This window comes from Tachypleus tridentatus, chromosome 2, assembly GCF_004210375.1.
Source record: "Tachypleus tridentatus isolate NWPU-2018 chromosome 2, ASM421037v1, whole genome shotgun sequence".
Lineage (NCBI taxonomy): Eukaryota > Metazoa > Arthropoda > Merostomata > Xiphosura > Limulidae > Tachypleus > Tachypleus tridentatus.
In genome coordinates this window covers 123,730,024-123,754,233 of record NC_134826.1, presented here as the reverse complement: position 1 = coordinate 123,754,233, position 24,210 = coordinate 123,730,024, and the positions used below count along the sequence as shown (strand labels likewise).

Here is a 24,210-nt window from a genome sequence, read left to right as displayed (position 1 = left end):
AGGCCACATCAGGCCTATTTTACTATAGAAAATCATAGCTTGTGCTTCACTTGCCAATATGTTCCATCAAAGACACACATGTCAAGCATTCCACAAAACATTTTTTTTCCACACCTGAATCTATGTCACGTATCTTAAGCGTCAAAATGCCTCCGGCTGGAAGCGAACTGTAAATCCGTAAGTTCAGGGTTTACGTCCCGTTGTTTCAAAAGCGCTTTCCACATTTTAAGCCTTGAATCCCGATCGCACCAAACATGCTCGCCCTTTCAGCCGTGGAGGCGTTATAAAGTTACGGTCAATCCCACTATTCGTTGGTAAAAGAGTAGCCCAAGAGTTGGCGGTGGGTGGTGATGACTAGCTGCCTTCCCTCTAGTCTTACACTGGCAAATTAGGGACGGCTAGCACATATAACCCTCGAGTAGCTTTGTGCGAAATTTAAAAACAAACAAACATTTTAAGCCTAGGGTATACTGACGATCAAATCTCAGTATTCCATCGTACAAGAATAGCTCGACCGTTGGTGGTGGGTGTATTGACTATTTGCCTGCCTTCAAGTACACTCAGTATCAGAGACGGCCATGCGCAGACAGCTCTTGGGTAGCTTTGTGCGAAAATTCTAAAACAAATGCCTAATCGTGCATTTCCTGTGCCAATATGTGTCACACAAACACGTGGTGAGTTTCAGGCTTTCCATTACAGAAACTCATGAATCTCATAAGAAGATACTGTAATCCTGCCTTTAGGCGCTACAGGCACTGAATAACATCTTAAAGAATAGATTCTAATAAGAAAATAAATTATTACCTTTAAGTTTTCCTCAATAGTTGCGGCTATCATCAACTAAACGCAGCCTTTGGTTTAGGCAATTGATTAAATAACGTTATGCTTAACAAGTGAAGATTTACGTATTGTACTGTGGGTAATACAACTGTATTAAGAACAGATAGTCGTTTATAGAATCCATAATAATATTTATTCAGCAATAAAATGTAAAAAATACAGTAAGTCAGATTATTTTTATTTTTCAAAATCATTGCAGGGGTGATGGTAAAGAGGTTGCATGAAAAAAGTGTATGGTATGTTCCGTTATTCGCCAGTCTGGTGTGCGTTAATTAAACTTATGTATGCTTCTGACTTTGCACTGTAGTAATCGAAATGTATAATCAAATCATTATATTTCTGAAAAACGTGTTCAGTGTTTTATATGTAAAAAAAAAAAAGTTCTTACATCTGTTATACATTTTGTAGAAGGAATGTTCAATATGCTCAAAATGTCAAAAACACTTACTTGGCCTTAATGCTTCATAAGACTTTGTAGCTGCTTTATTTCAAGGTTATTTAACCGGTTTATTTCATTTTCGATACATTAAAGTGCTTAAACTTCTTTATTAGTATGTCTAACACGAAAATAGTTAAAGAAAACTAACTTTTATCATATTCATTTGTTGGGATTCAAACATCAAAATCTGCAATAAAACTTAAAATATGAAATTTATATTTATTCTTGTTTTGTCAGTCGTCCAAAACAAAAGTGGACTCAGGAGATAGGCTGATGCGGCTTTGCGATAAGAAAAACGCACACACAACCGAAAGAAACCCTTAAGAAGTTATTTTCAATAGTTTTTATTACTTTCGGTAGATGGCAATAGTCTTGTGATCCCACTTAAAAGCGTTCAGGCACGTGATAGTATGACGTCATCTAAAGTTTAAACACCACGTTACAGGGCAGACTAGCAAAGAAAACGTCTTAAATTCACCTACTGGCACAAACAAAGGTACATATCCTTTCTCATATGGTACAAAGCTCAGGCGAAATGTCTTAAGATCAGATACATTGCTAACTTAAAATTTGCTGGAATATCTTATCTAAAGAGTTTACCAAAAATATTATTTCTAACAGTGGATAAGTGTCAGGCCAATAATAAGCAACTGACATATAGAATTATATGTTATCAATCCGTTCCAGTAAAGTAAGGAATTAATGAAAGCTGTTAAAAGTTTAGACGTATATAAGTGTTTTAAAACTGACAAGGTGTATAGCTGTGTTGTATTGGAAACGTTTATTCTTCCTAAAGTAAATAACTTCCATCACAACATATTTCATTTTGTTTTAAGTAAAATCTAGGTTAAATAAATATAACAATGAACTGCACACATTATATCCATTTTTATTTATTTACACACAAAATCAATAAAGGTTTTCCAGTACGTGTAACCACTCTAGACATGTAAAATTCTAATATTCAACAGTATGGGTAGTACATCTAATAATGATATACAATACTGTGAAAAAGTGTTAGGACAAAGGATACTTCGTCATTACTTCCATTTTATGGACTAATTTTTCCATGTTATTACAGAATGTAAATTTCAACGCTATTGTAATGTTTTACTGATCCATGTTGACAACTAAATGAACCAGGGAGAGAATACTTATCATTCTTTAGAATTCCCATATACTTGTACTAAAGGCATGTCATAAGTGTTCTGCTTGAATGAACATACTGATTAAATTTAAGGTCTGAACTAACTGTCATGGTACCCCATGCTGTGTCTTAACTATATAGAAAGAAGCTAACAAGGAACTAGCATATGATACCGGTATATGCTAGAAGAAATCAGTTTAATAGCACTTCACAAATAAACTTTGATAAAAACAACGTTTGATACAATATACATGTATTACACTTTGTTGTGCCACGGCCCTAAAAGTGAAACGAATTGTAATAGAGATGGGAGTTCGCATAAAAGATTTTAGAAAGTGTTAACAAGAGGGTTACTAAAATAACACCTGGAATGGAAGGGTTATCAAATGAAGGCAGAGTAAGACCCTTAAAATTGTTTTATCTTGTAAAAATAAGAGTTAGTGTAGATCTGACTGAAGTGTTTAAGATTATAAAATGAAATGAAAAATGTAGTTGCATCAACATTTTTCATACTTAACAGTGAGAAATATAGAACTAGGAGATATAAGTACAGATTTAGGCAAGGTAGAAGCCGTCTCAGCTAAGAAAAGTTTATTTTTCAAATAGGATGGTTGGCTTATGGAATGAGGAATGAGTTGCATTCAGATTTTCAGGAGATAAAAAATTTGAGTGAGTTTAAAAGAAAGCTTGATATTGGTATGATATAAAAGCTGGTTTAATTTTTCTTTATTTAATAGCTTTTGTTTGACTTAGAGAATGGGACAGCTGAGGTGGACCAACAGGTTCCTTGTCGTTCCTTAACAATATGTTATCTGCATTCTGATTGATAAAAAAAAACTTGACAAATCAAAAGTTACTTCCAAAGAAACTTCATTGCAGTGTATTGGAGACATTTTGAGTTAAATCCCAAATAAAACTTTAATTAATTATGTTGCAACAATCCCTGAAAGACTGTCTGCAGTTATTGAAACAAAAGGAGGACCCACAAAATATTAACGGTTTTTTGAACTCAAGCATTTCCACTGAGTTTCTGTCGTACTAAATATGAAGATTAACAACATTTTGATTCACCTTCCATTGCTCTTTGAAAGTAACCGGAAATCTAATTTTTGACTTTGTCCTGACACTTCTGTACAGTAATGTATATTTGGCCTACAAATGCACATCATTTTGAAACGAATTCTAAGCAACAGCTAAAAAACAATAAGCCCTTTTCAAACATGCTAGCAGTATTAATAAAACATTAACTAGTATATAACTTTCATATGAGAATAGAAAGAAGTGCCGTGGAAACATCACAGCAAGCGCAACGAAATTTTGGAAACAGATGTTAAGAAATGTTTCATAAAAACTTCATTTAAAGTTCAAATATGAAAGTAAAAGATTAACAGACATTCCCCTAATACAAATATGCTGAATATCAAAATATTTGTAAAACCCCCGCCAAGAATTGTCTGGTAAGGCAATGGATATTCAGTAATCACATTAAATTCCTCTTTTATAGGCAATATGCACATAAAATACAAGTTTCTTTCAAATAATCTGACATTGGATTTATGGATCCCACCATAAACTTTAGTAGTGGATTTATCGATCCCAAATAATTAATAATTTCAGATTATTTTTCTTTTATGTCACGAAGAATTCTTCGTAACCCTGTTACATCACGATCGGAAAGAAGGAAAATTTCTTCGCTTCTGAGCAATTAGAGTTTCAATTCCTAATCTCTAAAACTTTAACAATAAGTTTCCTTAATAAACGTACGGCTTGTGGCTACCTTAATGAGTTAAAGTTTGAGGTGTGAGGAATCATGATATAAAAACGTCACGAGCACCATAAAAGCTAGCTTTTAATAAGAGTCGTAGCTTAAGGGGCAAGTACGTGCTGAATTATACACAATCCGTATATATATCCATAATAATAAAAAGATGTGTCTGTATGTCTGTGAATATCATAACTCTTAAAGAAAGAACCTAAAAACCTGAAATTTTGTATACACACTAAGTGGACAATGAGGATGTGCATTATTACACATCCATGTGCGAGCGCATCTTTTTATGAGAGCAGAGCAGGAAAAAAAACACATAGAAAAGAATATATGATTGCCATATCTCCGGGGGAGAACCTAGACAACTGACATTTTGCACCATGCTAAGGGTGTGCATCTAGGAATTACTTATCTTATCCACGTGCAAGCTAGTAAAAGACCACGTAGAAGAGAAATTATTCTTTATATTACAAGCAGAAATCACAAGCAGACCAATAGATACGTACGTGCATGCGTGAGCGCATCTCTTTAATGAGGCAAACTGGCGAAATACTACATAAAAATAAGTGGTTCCTTATATAACATCCTCTAATACATAGACAAATCAGTGTTTTGGTAAAAATGCGTTCTAATATGTGTGTGTTTTTCTTATAGCAAAGCCACATTGGGCTCTCTGCTAAGTCCACCAAAGGGGATCGTTCTAACATAATCCTAAAAACGTGTTTACACTTTTTCACTACAAACGAGAATGAGTAGGCAGTAAGATTTTCCAATATAAAAACTAATGAAAAAATGTAAACACGAATTGGACGTGTTAGTTGTTAGTGTTATGAGATGCGGATCGAAAGGTTAAAGATTCGAGATGTGTTACCACTGAATAACACGTTCCGCACTTATCAGCTGAAGGCTTAATAGATGTAGGCGAAAACAGCAGCTGTTACTTTTAGCTTCTCCTGGGTCCTATTAGGCACAAAAAAGTCCGGAATTCCTCAAGAGAGAGGAGTCGATGTGCTCTTTAGTACTTTGTACGCCTTTTAGGAGTACTAAATGTTTCTATTATTTACTACTTGGATGATGATAAATAAACATTGCTTGTTTGTTTTGTTTGTTTTTTAATTTCGCACAAAACTACTCGAGGGCTATCTGCGCTAGCCGTAATTTAATAATGTAATACTAGAGGGAAGGCAGCTAGTTATCACCACCCACAGCCAACTCTTGGGGCTACTCTTTTAACAACGAATAGTGGGATTGACCGTCACATTATAACGCCCCCACGGCTGAAAGGGCGAGCATGTTTGGCGCGACGGGGATGCGAACCCGCGACCTTCAGATTATAAGTCGCACGCCTTAACACCCTTGGCCATGCCGGGCCATAAACATTGCACTTTCGCTATTTTAACCCATGTTCCAACGATCAGTACTATACACAAGTTAACATACAAACTGATAATTTCATGATATATTGAAACAATACTTATTTAAATCAAGTTCCGCAAGAGCAGATTTGTTAACAAATCATTTATGAACTAGGTATTCTTAATGGCAGCTAATGATAATTCGATCCTCTTCCTGAAAAACAAATTAACCAAAATTAAATCGGTGTTGAATGATTTTTTGTGAGTTTGAAATTTCCCGATCCCCTTATTTCGCTCTCTTGTGTATAACATAACTTATAAGCCTGAACATAATTTCAGGAGCTGTAACATTTAAGCCATTTTTATCAAAAGCTCTTAGTTACTGAAAACGATTTCGAGAGTCTTCTTATATACCTACTTCCTTCTCGCAAACTTTCATTAATCATGTCTCTGTCCAACTTAGTTTGTTTGATTTTTATGTAATCCTACTGGACAAACAAATGCACACTGTTAAGACAGATGGTAAAAAATTTAAATCCTATCTTTACTTGGTGCTTTTCGATCATCTCACATTATAATTTGATGAATTCGTAAATTTCCGAGCTATTAGGATAACTTAGGCTTGAAAAATGTTTTACGGTTGTTCAACTGTTCGTCAATCAAACAGTTATTATGAGCCTCACGCAACAATTCCGGTCTCGCATTAACACCGAGGAACAGACAAGGCAATCTCGGATTAAACCTGGTATTACTATGATTTCGATTCCCAAGTATTCTAGTCTTCCAATATTTTTTTCTCCATGGATTTGAACGAATTGGGTGGATGGCTAATTTGACAATAAAATGCTAGAAATCCGCCAAATGACAGCCAATTATCATCCCTAGATGTGATAGGCATTCCTGTTATTATGTTCAAAGAAATAAACAACGCCCTTGGAGTGTGTAGGTGCTCCTAGTTTCCTGCCCCTGGCTCAGTAGTTCACAATTATAGAATGTCTGAATCTTTGAGGACCTCTAACTTGTCGTTTAGCTCATGCACATATAACGTGCGTAGTTTTACATTTAAAAATATTTACAGCCATTAAAATAATATTTATCCGTAACACAGAGAGACTTTCAGGAATTTTGTAACATTTATCAATATTTAACAAGAGCGAGAAGATAACGTGTTAAATAAATAAATTATGAAAAATTGAACTTTACTTCAATCTATATCTTTCTGAAATATTTGTTTTCAGAACTAGCGATTAACAAATACTTTAAACAAGTTGACATTTAAACGTCTTTTTAAGATAAGGTTACATTCAAACTCACCAATAAAAAAATCGAGAGCACAACCTAACATAAATTTTCCATGACTTTGCAATGTTCACAATGATTAACATCTTAATAGCCAAAGTCAACACACGTGAATACTACGAATATGAATGAAAACGTAATTACTTAATAGGAAAAATGGCATAAAATCATTTATAACTGTAACCAAACTACAAGGTGACTTTCTTAACCCTAAACTATTTTAGAAAACTACCTCAAAAGACGCCATTGGTTATGCCATGCCTCCTCTACCTTGTAATAAGGTTTACATCTTCAGTCTATAGAATGTTCATAAAGGCAATAGCAGCGACTAAAGTAACATAACACCATACCTGTACCTTAAATTGAATGTATTCATACAAGACACACAACTTCTATTAAGATGTATGCGATATCATACGATAGTAGAAATCATGTGAGATACGAATTTCTACGTTACTTAAGTTTACAGCCATTAATTGAAATGGGAATTATTAATAAGAGAAACCATAATACTGGATAAAGTTAAAAGATCCAAGAGATCGCGAAGAAACAGAAGGCGTAGCCAACCACTGAAGTTTCAAGAGCATTTCTTCAACCATCCAGCCCACTTAAACCACTTACCGCAGTATACTTACATGAATATTCCCAAACTATGTAGGTCAATGGTAACAAGCACTTTCTTTGACATTGTGTTCCACAATGGCTCGACGGTAAGTCGGAATGCTTATAAGATTAAAAACCGAATTTTGATACCCATTGTGAGTACAGCAGAAACAAAAATCTGTCCACCACAGGTATCTAAATCCGGTTTTTAGCATTGTAAGTCGGTAGACATACTATTGTACCTGACTCCAGGTCTACAGTACTTACCAACTTTAATGGAGTCAAAATAGGGATTTGAAGTTTGAGGAAATATAATGTAAAATATTTCCAGCCTAATTTGTTTAATTTCCGTAGATAATTAAGCTTACTGGTTGTAAGCTTCAAAATATAATTTTTGCACTCTGATTCAATGTGTTTCTGTTTTTAGACGATCCCTATTCTCCTTTTCAAATTAACAATTTTTTATCATCTTGTTTCCTAATTTTGTTGTGTCCATTTATGAAGAATAAATTTTAAACTACACACGTGCATATGCATTCAGTTAAATGTTACATGTTTTTTAACAGTTTGCATTTGCTTTTTTTTCGACGACCATTATTTACTGAACCAGATAACTTTGTGCCCGCGGTATTGTGTGAGCATGCGTTTAACAAGCAAAGTTCGAAAACCAGTAGAATAAATCACTTCTCACACGACTAGGAACACTCGCATAAAATGACGTAGAGGCAAAATTCAACAGCGAATTTAAGATATGATGAATCCTGAATGTGACAGTTTCCAGATGATACGGTATAAACTGCACAAGTTATTTTCTAATTAATGAGCATCGTTTAAATACTAGACGGAAAGTGAAGGAGTTGAACAACTTCTTCAAGGCGAAAACAACGAAGAATTAATTAAAAAATCTAAGTTTTTCTTTAGTTTTTTTGTTTCTTGTTGCTTTTTTCATGCAGTATTTCAATAGACATAGGGAGATTATATTTTCAACCAAGTTCTAAACTATTTATTGTTTATCTATTATTGGATGTAAGAAAGCTAACTTCAAAAATGATGATAACATTATTTACATTAGAATTATGAGTTCTTTTATTATAAGTTAATAATACTTATAAAAACGGATACTCCAAAACTATGTAACCTTAGTAAATCTGGTTGACATTGTTGTTTTGGTTTTGAGTTATGGTGTAATACAAAATAAGCAAAAGAAAGAATTACAAGAAATTCAAACTTTTTTACTATGACATTTACAGACATCACCAGAACTTGTGACTCAGTCATTACATAGATATTGTTATAAGAGGAAACACTATAAAGTATTGTAAAATTTAATTGAATTATTGAGGAGATACATAAATATCATTTCGATTAGCAATCCCAGCTATCTGTACATAGGCAGTGCTACTGCCTGCCTGGTATCCACCATGATTTATGATAATGAGAAACCCACTTTAAGTAAATATACATATATATATAGTAGATATATATTCAATAACCTTATACCTCATTTTTGTATGTGTCCATAACCTTTAAAAATGAATTTAACAGCTATAAAAGTAATTCTGTAAGTCAGACGAGGAAATGAGTTAATGTTTTTGGTTTATTTAACTTAATACAAATAACACATGTAAAAAACAATTAGCTCTAATGACACACGTACAGGAACTATTAATCTCTTATAACACATACAGGAACTGTTAACGTCTAAAAACACAAATTACATAGTAACTTCTAGTAGCACACACAATAATTATTAATTTCTAGAAACGCACACAACAGCTATTAAACTCTAATAACATATAGTAAATATATATAGTAGATACAACTGATAAGGGTTTCAATTTTCTTATATAAAAATATAAAACAAAGTTTCGACCTCCTTAGGTGTCGAAAAAGTCACTTTTAAATAAAGTTTTAAACACCTATATTAGACGTCCCTACCATATAGTCAGGGGTTTGAATTTGCTGCTTTTAACGCATTTTTTCCCTTTGATTTTGTTTTAATTTAATTTACTTAACTCTATCTATACTCTCTCTCTATATATATATATGATATACATAAATGAAGCATTTCCGACTTTGAAGAGCTTATGTTGGTAGCGAAGAAGAGCTTGGAAAATTGTAGAGCGTAGAAATCTTGACTTTCAAACATTAACGTAACAAACAGCTCTACAACCTACGCAGGATTTTGTTTAGTAGCTGTGCTTAGATTTTTGTGTATTATACCTAACAGTTAGGCCTGGCATGGCCAAGTGTGTTAAGGCGTTCGACTCATAATCCGAGGGTCGCGGGTTCGAATCCCGGTCGCACGAAACATGTTCGCCCTTTCAGTCGTGGGGGCGTTATAATGTGACGGTCAGTCCCACTATAGTAGCCCAAGAGTTGGCGGTGGGTGGTGATGACTAGCTGCCTTCCCTCTAATCTTACACTGCTAAATTAGGGACGGCTAGCACAGATAGCCCTCTAGTAGCTTTGCGCGAAATTAAACAAAAACAAACCTAACAGTTTTACTGTAGGCTTCTGTGCTTGAATGTCTATGAAGAGAAACTTGGCCAACAGCGCTAAAAAAAACTAATAAAATATCTCCTTCTCTTTCAACAGTCCAACTTAAAAATAATCCTATGACGTGTACGGGAGTTTTTAGTAGGTTTGCTCAGGTTTGAATAAAATATCATTGCCGTTTTTTCTGTAGACTTGTAAAACAAGAATGATATGAATAATATTAATATGAAGAACAAATGGATGAATTTTGAATTTTATCTAGCAATCGGAAATATTATTTTTTCTATTAACAATATTTTATTAACCTTAGCCATAGAGATAAGTTTGGTTTGTGTTTTTCTAATTTCGCGCAAAGCTGAACTGAGAGCTATCTGCGGTAGCCGTCCCTAATTTTGCAGTGTAATAAGACAAGCGCGAAGGCAACTACTCATCACCACCCACCGCCAAGTCTTGAGCTACACTTTTACCAACGAATAGTGGGATTGACCGTAACATTATAACGCTTCCACGGCTGAAAGGGCAAGCATGTTTGGTGTGATGGAGATTCGAAACCGAGACCCTTGGATTAGGTAGGAGTCAAGTGTCTTAACCACCTGACCATGCCGGGCCACGCCATAGAGATAGAGGATTTGGTGTTTTGTTTCAAGAACGAGTCTATTTTTAAGTGGGTTTTTGCTCTATGTTCTATAATAATTGTTGTGAAATTCCTATAGAGCTTAAACAAGTAATCATCTTACTTTTGCTACGATAACTGCCGTATATGGGAAACTTCTAAATTATAAACTGGAGAAGACATCGCAAGTAGACAGTGGTTATTATACGTACTTACAACGATAAAATTCAGAGTTTAATGCCCTGCGTTGGACACAGTAGGAAACCTAATGTGACATTGTTACAAAACAAACAAGTCAATACAATATTTAAAGATAGCAGGAAGTTTCCTCTTAGGCCATTATTCAATATTCTAATGTTTCCAATACAGCCATTTAATTGAATTGTATTTTCTAAGTTTTTTAGAAGACAGTTCATTAGGGTATGTTTCATACTGAAGTCAGTACATTAAGCAATTTGTTACGTAATCAGAAATGGAAGAGAAGCGAACATTTTGCAAATATTACCAAACTGTGCTTCAATTCTTTCGATCATAGCAAAGAGATTTTTTTAATAAAACTTATTTCTGAGAAAACAATTATTACGTTTATTGAACCTTTGTGTTTCGAAAGCTTTCATGTTTTAAACAAATTTTCAAACTTCAGTTTTTCTTCTCGTCTCGTAACTTTTTCTCTCTATTTATGAATTACTGAATACCAAATAGATGATAATGACGCCCTCCGTTAGTACAGCGGTATGTCTACGGATTTACAACGCTAAAATAAGCGGTTCGATTCCCCTCGGTAGGCTCACTGGATAACCCGATATGGCTTTGCTATAAGAAAAACACTCACATTCTAAAATAATGAGATTAATCAACATCCTTGATGAGAATTCTGGAACAAGGCCCTACACTTCCAAAAAGTAAATAAATAAACAAAACTGACATCCTGGTTGAGTACCCTGAAATAAATGTCTTACATTTAAGCCCCCCGCTAGTACAGCGGTACGTCTTCGGATTTACAATGCTAAAATCAGGGGTTCAATTCCCCTCGGCGGGCTCAGCAGATAGCCCGATGTGGCTTTGCTCTAAGAAAACAAAACATATTAATGGCACCCACTATGAAAGTTTCCGATCCCTCAGGGGCTAAAATCGAGGGTTCTATTCCCTCCATGGTGGACAGAACGCAGATAACATATTATGTGGCTTTATGCTAAAACAAACCAGCAAATGAATATTCCGCGACACTGTATTATATGTACTAGCTAATGCTCTCAAAATAAAAGCTTCTAATTATTAGAAAAATAAAAATCACAAGCCACCATAACAGTAATCATACGCTGTGTCGGAGGATATCCAGTAGGTCAGGCGATGTCACGTCCTATTGTTTCTTGTACTATGGCAGATTAGTCTATTAACAAGAGTCATTTTGGGTATGTTAATTGGTAACAGACATCATCAGGTGAGTTTATTTCAGGCGTAGCAGTTCCCACACGCTCAGCTAATAACTCGTGCGAGGATCCGCGTGATTTCATGCTTTAAAAAAACGTGGGAAAGAATTTCCGCCTAAGACCTCTCTCACACAGAGGTGAAAGAAGACAGAATACGGTCGGTAAGGTCACGATGATGTCACCGCTAAGATTGTCAAAATTTGGTATAATTAATCAGAATATTAACTACGGCTAGCATTAGATTTTTATTAGTGTTGCTGCAAATATATGCATAATTATATGTAGCATATAATTTATATAAAAGGTAATCCGAGTAAAAGTTTGATAGAATGCGTGTGTATTTTCTTATTGCAAAACCACATCGGGATATCTGCTGAGTTCACAGAGGGGAATCAAACCCCTGATTTTAGCACTGTAAATTCGTAGACTTACGCTGTACTAGCGAAGCACTTGAAAGAGTGTTTTTTTCTGTAATATAAAAGTAGGTCGTAAAGAATTATAAGTCCAAAGCAGCTTAGAAATAAAATGATCGTCTTAAACAAGGGGCAGCAATACAAGTGTTGTTGACTAACAGGATTTAATTGGGTAGGTTTTACTAAGGGCTGAAATCAAGAGGCGCTTGAGGAGCAAACTGGCATCGTTTTCATACATGATCTAGCATTGAGTAACTCAATAAGACGCTGTAAAAACAAATGCAGATATTTTGAACAATGTTTATAAAGTAATGATCATAAATTGTTTGATTTGTTTGTTTTAAAATTCTCGCAAAACTACACGAAGCTATCTGCGCTAGCTATTCTTAGTAGTATTGCAGATTGTGTAACTTAACCTATAGATCTGAGTTTTCCAATCCATCTGATTAGCCAGCCAGACAATTTTCTGGAAGAAGAAAAGATTGGTTTGGTTTGGTTTGAAATTTGCACAAAGCTACACGAGGGCTATCTGCGCTAGCTGTCCCTAATTTAGCAGTGTAAGACTAGAGGGGAGACAGCTAGTTGTCACCACCCACCGCCAACTCTTGAACTACTCTTTTATCAACAAATAGTGGAATTGACTGTAATAATATAACACCCCCACGGCTGAAAGAGCGAACATGTTTGGTGTGACGGAGATTCGAACCATCGACCCTCAGATTACGAATCGAACCTAACTAACTGGCCATGCCAGGCCCAAATGGTTTTGAACTAACACAAAAAACGCACCTAATAGAACAGTTCTACTAGACTCTTCTGAAGTAAACCAAAACGGTAATTCTCTTTTTTTCTCTGGCCCTACATGGCCAGGTGATTAAAGCAATCGACTTGTAATCCGAGGGTCATGGATTGGAATCCCCGTCACACCGAAACATGCTCGCCCTTTCAGCCGTGGGGCGTCATAATTTGACGGTCAATCCCACTATTTGTTGGTAAAGAGTAGCCCGAGAGTTGGCGGTGGGTGGTGATGACTAGCTGCCTTCCCTCTAGTCTTACACTGCTAAATTAGGGACGGCTAGCACAGATAGCCCTCGTGTAGCTTTGTGCAACTTTCAAAACAAACCAAACCAATCTTTTTTTCCTTCCAGAAAATTGTCTGGCTGGCTAATCAGATGAATTGGAAAATCAGATCTAGAAGTTAAGTTACACAATCTGCGATACTACTAGAAATAGGAACACAAGTTAAAATGAAAAATTTCCATTGAATAGAGAGAAGGATGACAAACTTCTTAATTTTTTTTCCACCCGCGCACTAAGTTTTCTTTATATGATAAGAAAGAGATTATATCCTGGTTAAAAAAAACATAAGCATGACCCAATTTTTTATTGTACCGAATACTTGCGCAAAGCTGAATAAGTGCTATCTGCGCTTAGCCGTTCCTAACTTTGATTCGAGAACCTAGAGAAAAGACAGCTAGCAAGTAGCATCCACAGCCAACTCTTGGACGACACTTCTCTGACCGAATAATAAGATTTAGCAATCACTCTTATAGGAACAATACAACCCAAAAGTGCAGGGTTTGTTTTTTTTTTATGGTAACGATATGCGAACCATAAATATTTGGATTTATAGTCTGAATATTCTAACCAGTGGTCCACGCCGAGTCTTCAAATTTAGAAACACGATTAGAATGCTTTTAAATATTATAATTTACAAATAAACAACGACATCCATCCAAATGAACTATGTATAAATAATACCCCACGATAAGCATTTCGTTATTTTTAAATTCGTACTAGGTTTAAAATTTCATAGATTCCAACCGTACATACTGTGAATAATGACAAAATATACGAAACTTATTCACATATAATACGTTTTTCAGTAAGAAGTATTCCACTACGAAAACATGACGAACCTACAACTCTTCTTTTATATTAAACACCGGAAACTCATACTTCTATTTCATATTAAACACCCAAAACACATTATCCTAATAGCTGTCCTTTCACCTACTGCAAAAAAATATATATATGTTTTTATTATCTACTAGATGGTGGACTGCACGTGCTATTCTCTTCCGTTTGGCTACCGTAAATGAAAGAATTTAGAAGGTCAATGGCACCTGAAAGTTGTTATTCCACTAAAGTACAGACACCAAAGGTTACCTCCCACCAGAATCCTTACAAGTCTCGAAGAAGGGTAGCTGCAGGTTTATTAGCTATAGGCAAATAAAGTGTCATAAAGGGTTTGTAATAACAGTCACTCTTCATTCAGGGCATTTCTCTTATAAGCAAGAACATTAGGCTGAAGAGAAACCAGTAAAGCTCCACCTCGGATGTGACAAGCACCTTGCGTTCCTATGGTAACCTATAACAATGGCTTTTATTAGACTGGGTGTTTCAGCACAAGTTCATTATGCAAAAGTTTTCGGAGCAGTTCCATTACAAGAAGGGGAAAAAGTAATGCTGATGTTTCCTCCATGGCGATTTTTGACAGTCAGTTTCATGTTAAACACTTAACTCTCCAAGCTGATCCAGTCTTAGACTTTAAAACAGCGAATGCATATCTAAACAAACAAGGATCTAAATATCAATCACCATGTATAATTTCGAAGTGTGGATTGCCTTATTTTGTTTACAGGCTTATATTTGAAATTTCGGCACTAACGTCCCTAAATAGAAACATCCAAAGAATTCGACGTTACTTTTAATTTTTCTGTAAAAAAACTACTTAACTCTAATACTGTATTGTGGACGTCTTTAACAATGAATTAATAAAGTAGTCCATAAGATTATAAAATACTACAATCGAGCTCCCACAAGCACATAAACAGGACTGACTATTTACTGCTTTATGTGTAACGTGTTTTAAAATGTAAAAAGTGAGAAATGTTCAAAGGGTATCTTACGATATTACAGTCTTTGACCAAATTCTATTTATAGATTAAAAAGATAAACTTGTAATTCAATCAGATTGTGGAACAATATTTTATCAAGAGTTAAGAAAGTTCTTTTATGATCCCTGTTTTATAAATACAAAACAAATTGATGTTTGTTGGGATGCAATTAATATATTGCAGCCAATAAGAAGTAATCAGAGGGAAATGGACAAGAAAAACTGTTTAAAAATTATCCTTTTCCTTGTGAATCATGATCCATTTGATCTGAGGAACACAAGTAAACAATGTAAATACATTATTTTCAATATTTTTCTATTTCTGCCAGGTTAGAGCTTTGAAATTGTAACTGTATGTTATCATTGGTCGTGAGGCATTCAGTGTTTTCTGTTTGATCTATTGTGTAAAGCATCGGTAATATGAATGTTCAATAAATTATGACATCTGGGAGCTGAACCGCAGAATAAAACTTTTACTTCACTGTTAGAAAATACTGATATATTTACTTGTCTGGAAACATAAATCACTGTCTCTCCACAACACTGTGGCGTTTCTAACAATAATCCACTAAGAACTGCTGTCCCTCGATGGGGCAGTGGTAAAACTACGCACTTTAAACGCCAAAATCCGGGGTCTGATTCCCAACGGTGGATCAAATAGCCCAATGAGGTTTTGCTATAAACCAAACGTACAAACGCTGAAATAATTCCAGTTTCATCCTTGGATGGCAGTGAAATCTGGTAAAAATTTCACCCTTGAATTCTGATACTGGTGGTTATACTACTAAGAACACCTCTTTTGATGTAAAAATGTATTTCAGGACGGCTGGTATGGGTATTAACACTTTTACCCAAATAAAGCAGAGAAAATCGTTTCGACCTTCTTCGGTCATTTTCAGGTTAACAGGTAAACTCTTTCTTTGTTAACCTGAAGATGATCTAAGAAGGTCAAAACGCCGTTCTCTGCTTTATTTTGGTAAAAGTGATAATACCCATACCAGCCGTCCTAAGTTACATTTTTATGTCAAGTGGGTTTCTCGTCATCACGAAGGACCTTCTTTGACGGATTTTTTGCAACGACTGTGCCGTTCGTGATCTTCAGATATAGAATACATCATAATTCATGGAGACCTAATTATTTTAAGACCAAGATTTTTTTCAGTTACTGAAATAGAAGAATTAAGTTAAGAGGTCCATGACAAATCAGGTCACTTGGCGGAGTGAGACTATGGTTACTCGCATGAATAGTTTATTTCGGTTTACTGATTCATAAACGCACAAGTGAAAATCAAAGATAAAATAATCTGGTGCTTTTTCTTTCAATACATGTTTGATACAAAATTATAACGAATTTTGGTACTTCTGGACCTCTGTCTTCAAAGACAACGATTCTGAAAGAGGTTTATTTGTTTTTTAATACGGCACAAAAAAGTTAGTGTAAATTACTGATACCAGCTAATAGACCGTATCTTTTCAACTTAATACGAGGTAGTATCAAACGGTTTACAATAGGACATCTTTCGCAACTCAAGCTAAGCTACTTCTTTGAAAGTACAAAAATATTGCGCTTGAAGAGAGATTTTTTTTGTCTAGTGTTATCTTAGTGCTCAAGTGATGTCTAAACTCCAAACAACTGCAACAAGATATATCAAAGGGACCGAGCCGCTTTAATTTTGAGATTTTAACAATAAAGTAATTCTTGAAGTTCGGATTGAACAGTAACTAAGATACACGCTTCTACAGGTGTGTGAATGTAGACAATTTCTCCATATCAACAGGTTACATTTAATATTATTCTATGAACTACAAACAGGACATCATGTTTTGTTTTAAGGTATAAATTCATGAATATTAAAGAATTTTCAATGTAGATGTTTAAAATGTATGAAATACGTATATTTATACCACTACACACGCCTTTAATAGTTCCATTTTGAAATCCATGGCAACTATTTAATATTTCAGTTAAAACAATCTAAAAACCTCCGATAGAAATTGCATTTGATTCCATCCGTTGTTTCGGCTATAAGCCTTTATCAGCAATTGTTTTCAAAGTACAAACTTCATATTTCAAGTCAGCACCAGCTTAACATTGGGAGAATTAACACACCGGATCAGTTTTCTTAACACAATCGTAGAGCGAAACAAAGGATATTGATCTGTATTGTGATACTGACGTCACCCAGAATTACGAAACTGGTAGCTCAAACTAATTTACGTCGATGATATATTATTGTCAAAAGACAATAACTTGATAATTTATGGGAAGAGTAATTTAAACTTACTGACTACATTGTTTGTAAAAATAATGAGTATAATGACTCAATTAAACATGAATAATATGTAATTAAACCACACATTTACAGACGAACAGTATAATAAACACATATCTCTATAAAATAGGATGAATGTGGCACATAAAACACATTAGAGAGGAATGTTTAACTGTACAAAGCGCAGCACACTCTGCTTACTGCGCTTAGTTTTTACGCACATAACATACTACTTGTAAAGCAGTTGATTACATTAGAAACTAAATAAACATTGAAATCTTAGAACATACTTAAACCTCCATAAGTGTATTCATATTCAAGTGAATGTCGCCTTGGTGATGTTGTACAGCCAAAAGTGAGAGAACATGAAACCGAAAACAAGGTACCTGTTCACCTGAACACTGTTCTACTGTTAATTCACAACACATACATACTCAACACGCACAGAGAAACACTTGTGTCTACCCATCAATTTATGGTATTGATTTGTCGGAACTAACGTGATCTAAGAAGATTATAAATGAAATTATTATTGTTCTATAAAATACATAGTGATATATATACACTTTTCATTTTCAGCAACATAAAAAATACATATCCTCTCACACGTAAGGTAAAACTCGCATACACACACGCACACACATTTTATAGAGGTTATTTAGTTATCGTTCGACTCACAATCCGAGGGTTGCGGATTCGAATCCCCGTCGCACCAAACATGCTCGTCCTTTCAGCCGTGGGAGCGTTATAATGTTATGGTCAATCCTACTATTCATTGGTAAAAGAGTAGCCCAAGAGTTGGCGGTGGTTAGTAATGACTAGCTGCCTTCCTTCTAGTCTTACACTGCTAAAATAGGGAGGGCTAGCGCAGATAGCCCTTGAGTAGCTTTGCGCGAAATTCAAAACAAACAAACAATATTTAGTTATAATTAGTACGTAGTCTATATTGATAACAGTTTATCTACAAACCTTTACTGATCCTTGAACAAACATACACACACAAGCCACAGTGTGTACATGTGTAGATTATATGATCTGACTTTCAAGTTCACATTCTTGATAGAGTTATATGATGCTGCACTTCTCTTGATCTTTAAATCACGGCACTCCTCATATACCAGATTAGGAAATCGGAGTTGTTAGATCGTGAGTTATAACATTAACCCTCAGCTAAATATATTTGTTAGCAGTGAGACAAAGTAAATACTAATTCCAAATAAATCGTTTTATTTAATTTTTCAACTTTTATTATAAAATCTGATATCTCATTTTCATTGCATAAGTGAAAAACAGTTCGTCAATCCAAGTTATAATATAGGTGATCATGTCCATGTGAAATATCAAACATCCTCTGTGTGTATGTTAGTTCGATTCATTTATCACGGTGCTTTTGTTTTACTGTGGTCCATCAAAGAACAGGCATATAATGTATTATACAAATAAAGTTGTTTTGTTACAGCTAGAACGATACGTACCTAACCAGCCACCAGCTAGACCAGCGGTGAGTTTACGGGTTTACAACGCTAAAATCAGAGGTTCGATTCTCCTCGGTGGGCTCAGCAGATAGCACTATGTGACTTTGCTATAAGAAAACACACACAAACACACGTACCTAACAATTATTTCTATGAGTTTACCGTTTTATACATTTTTATATGAGAGACGCGCACGTTTACAATATTTATTACGTATCAAACACTCGAATACGTAGTGGTAAGAATTATATGTAGTGAATGCATTACACTAAAAACTTAAGCCATACTGAATAACGTATATAGGAAAAACAAGAACGTCACATAGGTTCCCTTTAATCGTCTGTTTACTTATATCTTTGAAAGGTTTCTAATCTATACTTGCAAATAACACGACGTTATGTAAAGAATCCAAGTTCCTGTGCATTGAAGGAAAATCCATAAGATGTTAAACAAATATGACACGAAGCTGGCGGCAAATACCGCGTTTTTTGTACCTGAAAACCTGCAATTCACTAACCTCCATTGCGGATAGTGTCTTAAACGAGGTCATAAACGCTATATATACGTATATACAATGATGATATAGTGAACTCGAAAAACTTGCACATGTTCCTAAGCAGTATCTCATCTATATATTAACCAATACATTTGTAGACATTTTATAAAAAAACGAAAAACTAACTCAACATATTAAAGAAAAACAGTCTACGCTAAACTTTAAAGTTAATGTTGAAATATGAGAATGTAATATTTTTTGTGATATACTGAAGAAAGAACTGTAATGTGACTGTGATATTTATAGACCTACGTACTTATGAAGTACATGTACGTAGGTGACTTACACGACCCATACCAAAATAGGAAGTCGTCACTATAGTGTTAGATAACTAGCACAGAAAAAATTAATAACTTAGGGTTCACACACTAGCACAATCACCTTTAGATACTTTCATCTAATCGGCGCTTACACAAATAATATTTAACAGTGTTACGAACCTGTGGTTTACATGTAATAAACAAGTTTGAATAATATTATATGTTTCAAAGTGCCAAGAGGTAAAACGATGCATATGAAAAATCGCAATTTAACATGCTGGCATGTTTTTTATGTATATAAATTTACATGTAACTGAGTGGTTAAAGTGATATTTTGAAACAGGAGGGAATTTCCTTTTGTGGTCCACTCTACAGTATCTACAGGCTTAGAATATACAAGTTAGGCAGAAGTCAGTATTAACAGGCTAAGAATATACAAGTTAGGTAGAAGTCAGTATTAACAGGCCAAGAATATACAAGTTAGGTAGAAGTCAGTATTAACAGGCTGAGAATATACAGGCCTAGGCAAAAGTCAGTAGCAACATGCTAAGGATATACAAGTTAGGCAGAAGTCAGTAGCAACATGCTAAGAATATACAAGTTAGGCAGAAGCCAATAGCAAAAGGCTAAAAATATACGGGCTTAAGCAGAGGCCAGTAGCACCAGGATAAGAATATACAGTAGAAATACCAAACACCCAGTATTGTTGCAGATCTACTTCTTTACATTGCTAATGAAGACAAACTTTCGTGTGCTCCACCAAAACGTTGCTACAACCGTTCTCTTCTTGATTATTGTCATTCATAATTCTACCAATCAGAGGACGAGGACCACTAATGGCCTGAAAATAAATTAGAAATATTCGGCCCAATTTTACCCCTGTTCTAAATTGTTCAATCTCTGACCACATTTAAAGTAATATTTTAAAACATGAATTATAATCACATGAACATCGATACACTAATTACGTGTTGTGGAGCGTTTCTTTCGTAATCTTAACAATTTTATCCATTGATAAAAACTGAATAGTTATATATTGTAATTACAAAAATAAAACTACGCAAATTGAATAGATTATTCTAAAGTTGAGAGGCAATTTTTATGGTAAGAGTCCCACTTCAAGTATTTTGTAGAGAACAATACGAACTTTTATCTTTAAAGTAAGTGTTAATAGCACATTGAAACTAGAGGAACACTTAGTAGAGTTGATCATACTCAGCTCTCAAAAATTACAAAAATGTATTTATATTTATCAACGGACAAGCACCATTTTTGGTGGGACAAAGAGAATAATATTCTACACTTGCGTACCAAAGCTCATCAAAATCAGATCATTTTTAATTGATTTATAAAACAACTTGTGTAAAAAACCGGGCTCCATGTTAACAGATAGGGATTTTTTTTTCGTAGCCTTAACCCTCCAAAACCTATTCACTTTTAAGTTGGGTGATAATCACAATGTATACCAACTTTCGTCCAAATTCATTCAGCCTTTCTCTATAAATCATTTTGACAAATACACACAGAGGGATGAAAATAACATCTGTCCATCTTCGACGGAGAAGGTAAGAAGCAAAAATTATTTTTTGAGAATCCAGTACGACTTACTTATACCCAGGCTACCCAGGCTTCTCATAACATGAAGTTATCAATGTATTTTAATACGATACTATTATTACGGTTTTGTATTTAGAAGCCGTGTAATGTCCATGACCACTGTACATATATAGTGATGTCTGGCATCTAACACTACACTGAAAACAGGATTAAGCTGTTGGTATGTTTTATTCGGTATAACACAACAAAACTAAACTGAAAACAGGATTAAGCTGTTGGTATGTTTTATTCGGTATAACACAACAAAACTAAACTGAAAACATGATGTTGGTACATTATGTTCGATGTAAGAAAGGTATATATGTATGATAATTCCAATGTTGAGGTATATAAGTATTGTTGCTTTCACACAACTTGTACAAATAATTCGTACTAATCAAAACTAAACCATGATAAAGAATAAATAAAAAAAACAAGTTTATCAGCAGAAATATTCTTTTTCTAATTTTCAAACCTTTTATAGAATTAAGTTTTATCTGTCATATATAAATGATGCCAGCAGTAATAAAATTACATATGGCTTTATGTAACTAGTATATTTCTTTATTTTATTTTTCTCTAACGCCATAATAACTGAATTACATTATTACAAAGATATTATTTGAATACATATAGTTTAATAAACTTTTTACTCATCAGTGTACTTCTTTAAATTTTAATGGCGAAGAAATTAATTCAGCTACTTACGTGTGATCGTCTGTAAGTAAATTAAACATTACAATAAGTAAATTAAAACATCACAAAATTTTCTCCTGCGTGGACTTTGTCCTTGTAAACTGTATGCTAGCCATCGGATGTTTTCTTTGGCCACGTGAGAAATTTGGGTCATGTGTGTGTTTCTTAACTATTTCAAACAACCTTTTTTATGAAGCTTTTAATTTAAACATAAAACGTATATTTGCAAGAAAATTGTAAGTTGAGATTCTGACGAAGAACATTTTTAAAGCGTCATTATTTATTAATTACATATTTCAGTAAAATGTTCAAAAACAAGAGAGTATGAAGAAAATGTTACTTTCTATTGTTCACGAGATCGTGTAACTGCCCCATGGTGTAAGTATGTTTTTTCCCAAATATTTCAAATCCGAACTATTAAGAAGGAACCATGTGAAGTATCAAAACTATCCTTAGTACTGCAAACTCTCTTTGTTAACCTGAAGATGACTTAAAAAGGTCGAAACGTTGTTCTGTACTTTATTTTTATTAAGTTTTAATACTCATATCAGCCGTCTTTATAATACATTTTTATCCTTAGTACCGTTTTTTTTTTTTCCATCTTACAGAAAAATATATTAACAGTTTTACTAAACATTTCACGTGCACAGATTACTCGAGATTCAAATCAAAACAAAGATCGCTTAATCTCAAACTTACATCTTTTAATTCTTCCGGGGAGCAGCGAAGATGTGCCCTCGGGATGGGAACCATAGTGCTCAGTTCACACGCAGATTCCGGGGAAGGTGGTCTACAAGTACAGCAACGGTCACTGAGCATCCGGTGACCCTCAAACCAAGGAATGAACAACAGATCCGACGCACATGTACACATGATCAAAAGTGCTGATAACTAGAGAAATAACTTTATGTGAAAGAATTAATTTTATTTGTTAATACTCATATAAATACGCCTGTGGAAACAGGTATTTCCTTGTGTTTAAAATAATACATTTTAAACGTTGACACTTTCCCACATTCCTTTATTGATCCCTGAACCTATGCTGTTGCTATAAATTTCACAGATACGACACGGGTTGTTGATCTGTCGCAAGGTTCTCTGTTTCGTTTCAAACACTATTAGTTGCAACGAATTCTAAACACTCTGAGGTAGTACAGCTCATGTTGCAAGAATCCGTGATCTTGAATCCATGGCGTTCAAGTGGAATTTTAAGAAATCTACACCAGCACTTTAAAATTACGTGCTTTACCCCGTGAACTGTTCTCTAACTTCTAACCACGCGTGCAACTATCCAAATTTTTCCCACACCAAAGTAAGCACGTGATTATAAGCAGAACAAGCTAACGATAAATGCTCGTACTACTTTTAAACTGGGCCGGTCATGTGTCACAACCGGTGATCCTATACGATTTTGAAAGGTGTACTCTGATTGGCCGAGAAACACCTGGTCAGACGAGTTCAACAACGAACCATAGCAGAAGCAGCTGGAGTGTCAGACACCCTCCACTATGACGAACTTATCGCAAACATAATACTGCTGCCTGAACAGATGGTTACATAATAACATGAAATATAAACAACTCTAATGTAACTGTGTTCAATCTAAAAGTAGGGGGGAAGCCCCTTCTTTCCGGTACACACATCCCCACATTGACTTGGACAGAAATAAGATTTTATCTTAGCCTCAACATATTTTTATGGAAATACATGATAACCATTTGACCCACATTGAATGTGTACTTGTGAAATAAGAATTTTAAAACATGTTGCTTGTTGATTACTGCTGATTGAGTTTGGTTTATCGTAGAGGAATACAACGGCCTTTCTGGTTCTGTCCACCTCAAGCAATCGAATCCCTGATTTTCGCGTTGTAAGTCTGTAAATCTTACGGTTTACCACAGATTTAATTTACCCCGTACTGAATAGTAAATCCAGTTCAATTTCTACCAGTATTTTACAGTGAAACTGCGAACCAATTTAATAATTCAGTGCATTGTATGTATTGTACTCACATCTACAAAGAATTTGTACAGTTCAAGATTAGTCAAA

The 24,210-nt window shown here is 34.7% G+C and overlaps 1 protein-coding gene across 5 annotated transcripts in view; it reads right to left on the bottom strand.

Moving 5' to 3' along the window:
• The window catches only part of LOC143245005 (ras GTPase-activating protein nGAP-like), a 250,976-nt gene that overhangs the window by 122,756 nt on the left and 104,010 nt on the right, over positions 1-24,210 (bottom strand). For 4 of the 5 annotated variants that reach the window (XM_076490726.1, XM_076490729.1, XM_076490725.1 and 1 more), the window contains exon 3: positions 22,861-23,052. The exons of the other annotated variant lie outside the window; for it this stretch is intronic. In XM_076490726.1, coding sequence (XP_076346841.1) covers positions 22,861-23,052 — 192 coding nt within the window. The remainder of the gene's footprint in view (positions 1-22,860; positions 23,053-24,210) is intronic. 5 annotated transcript variants of the gene reach the window in all.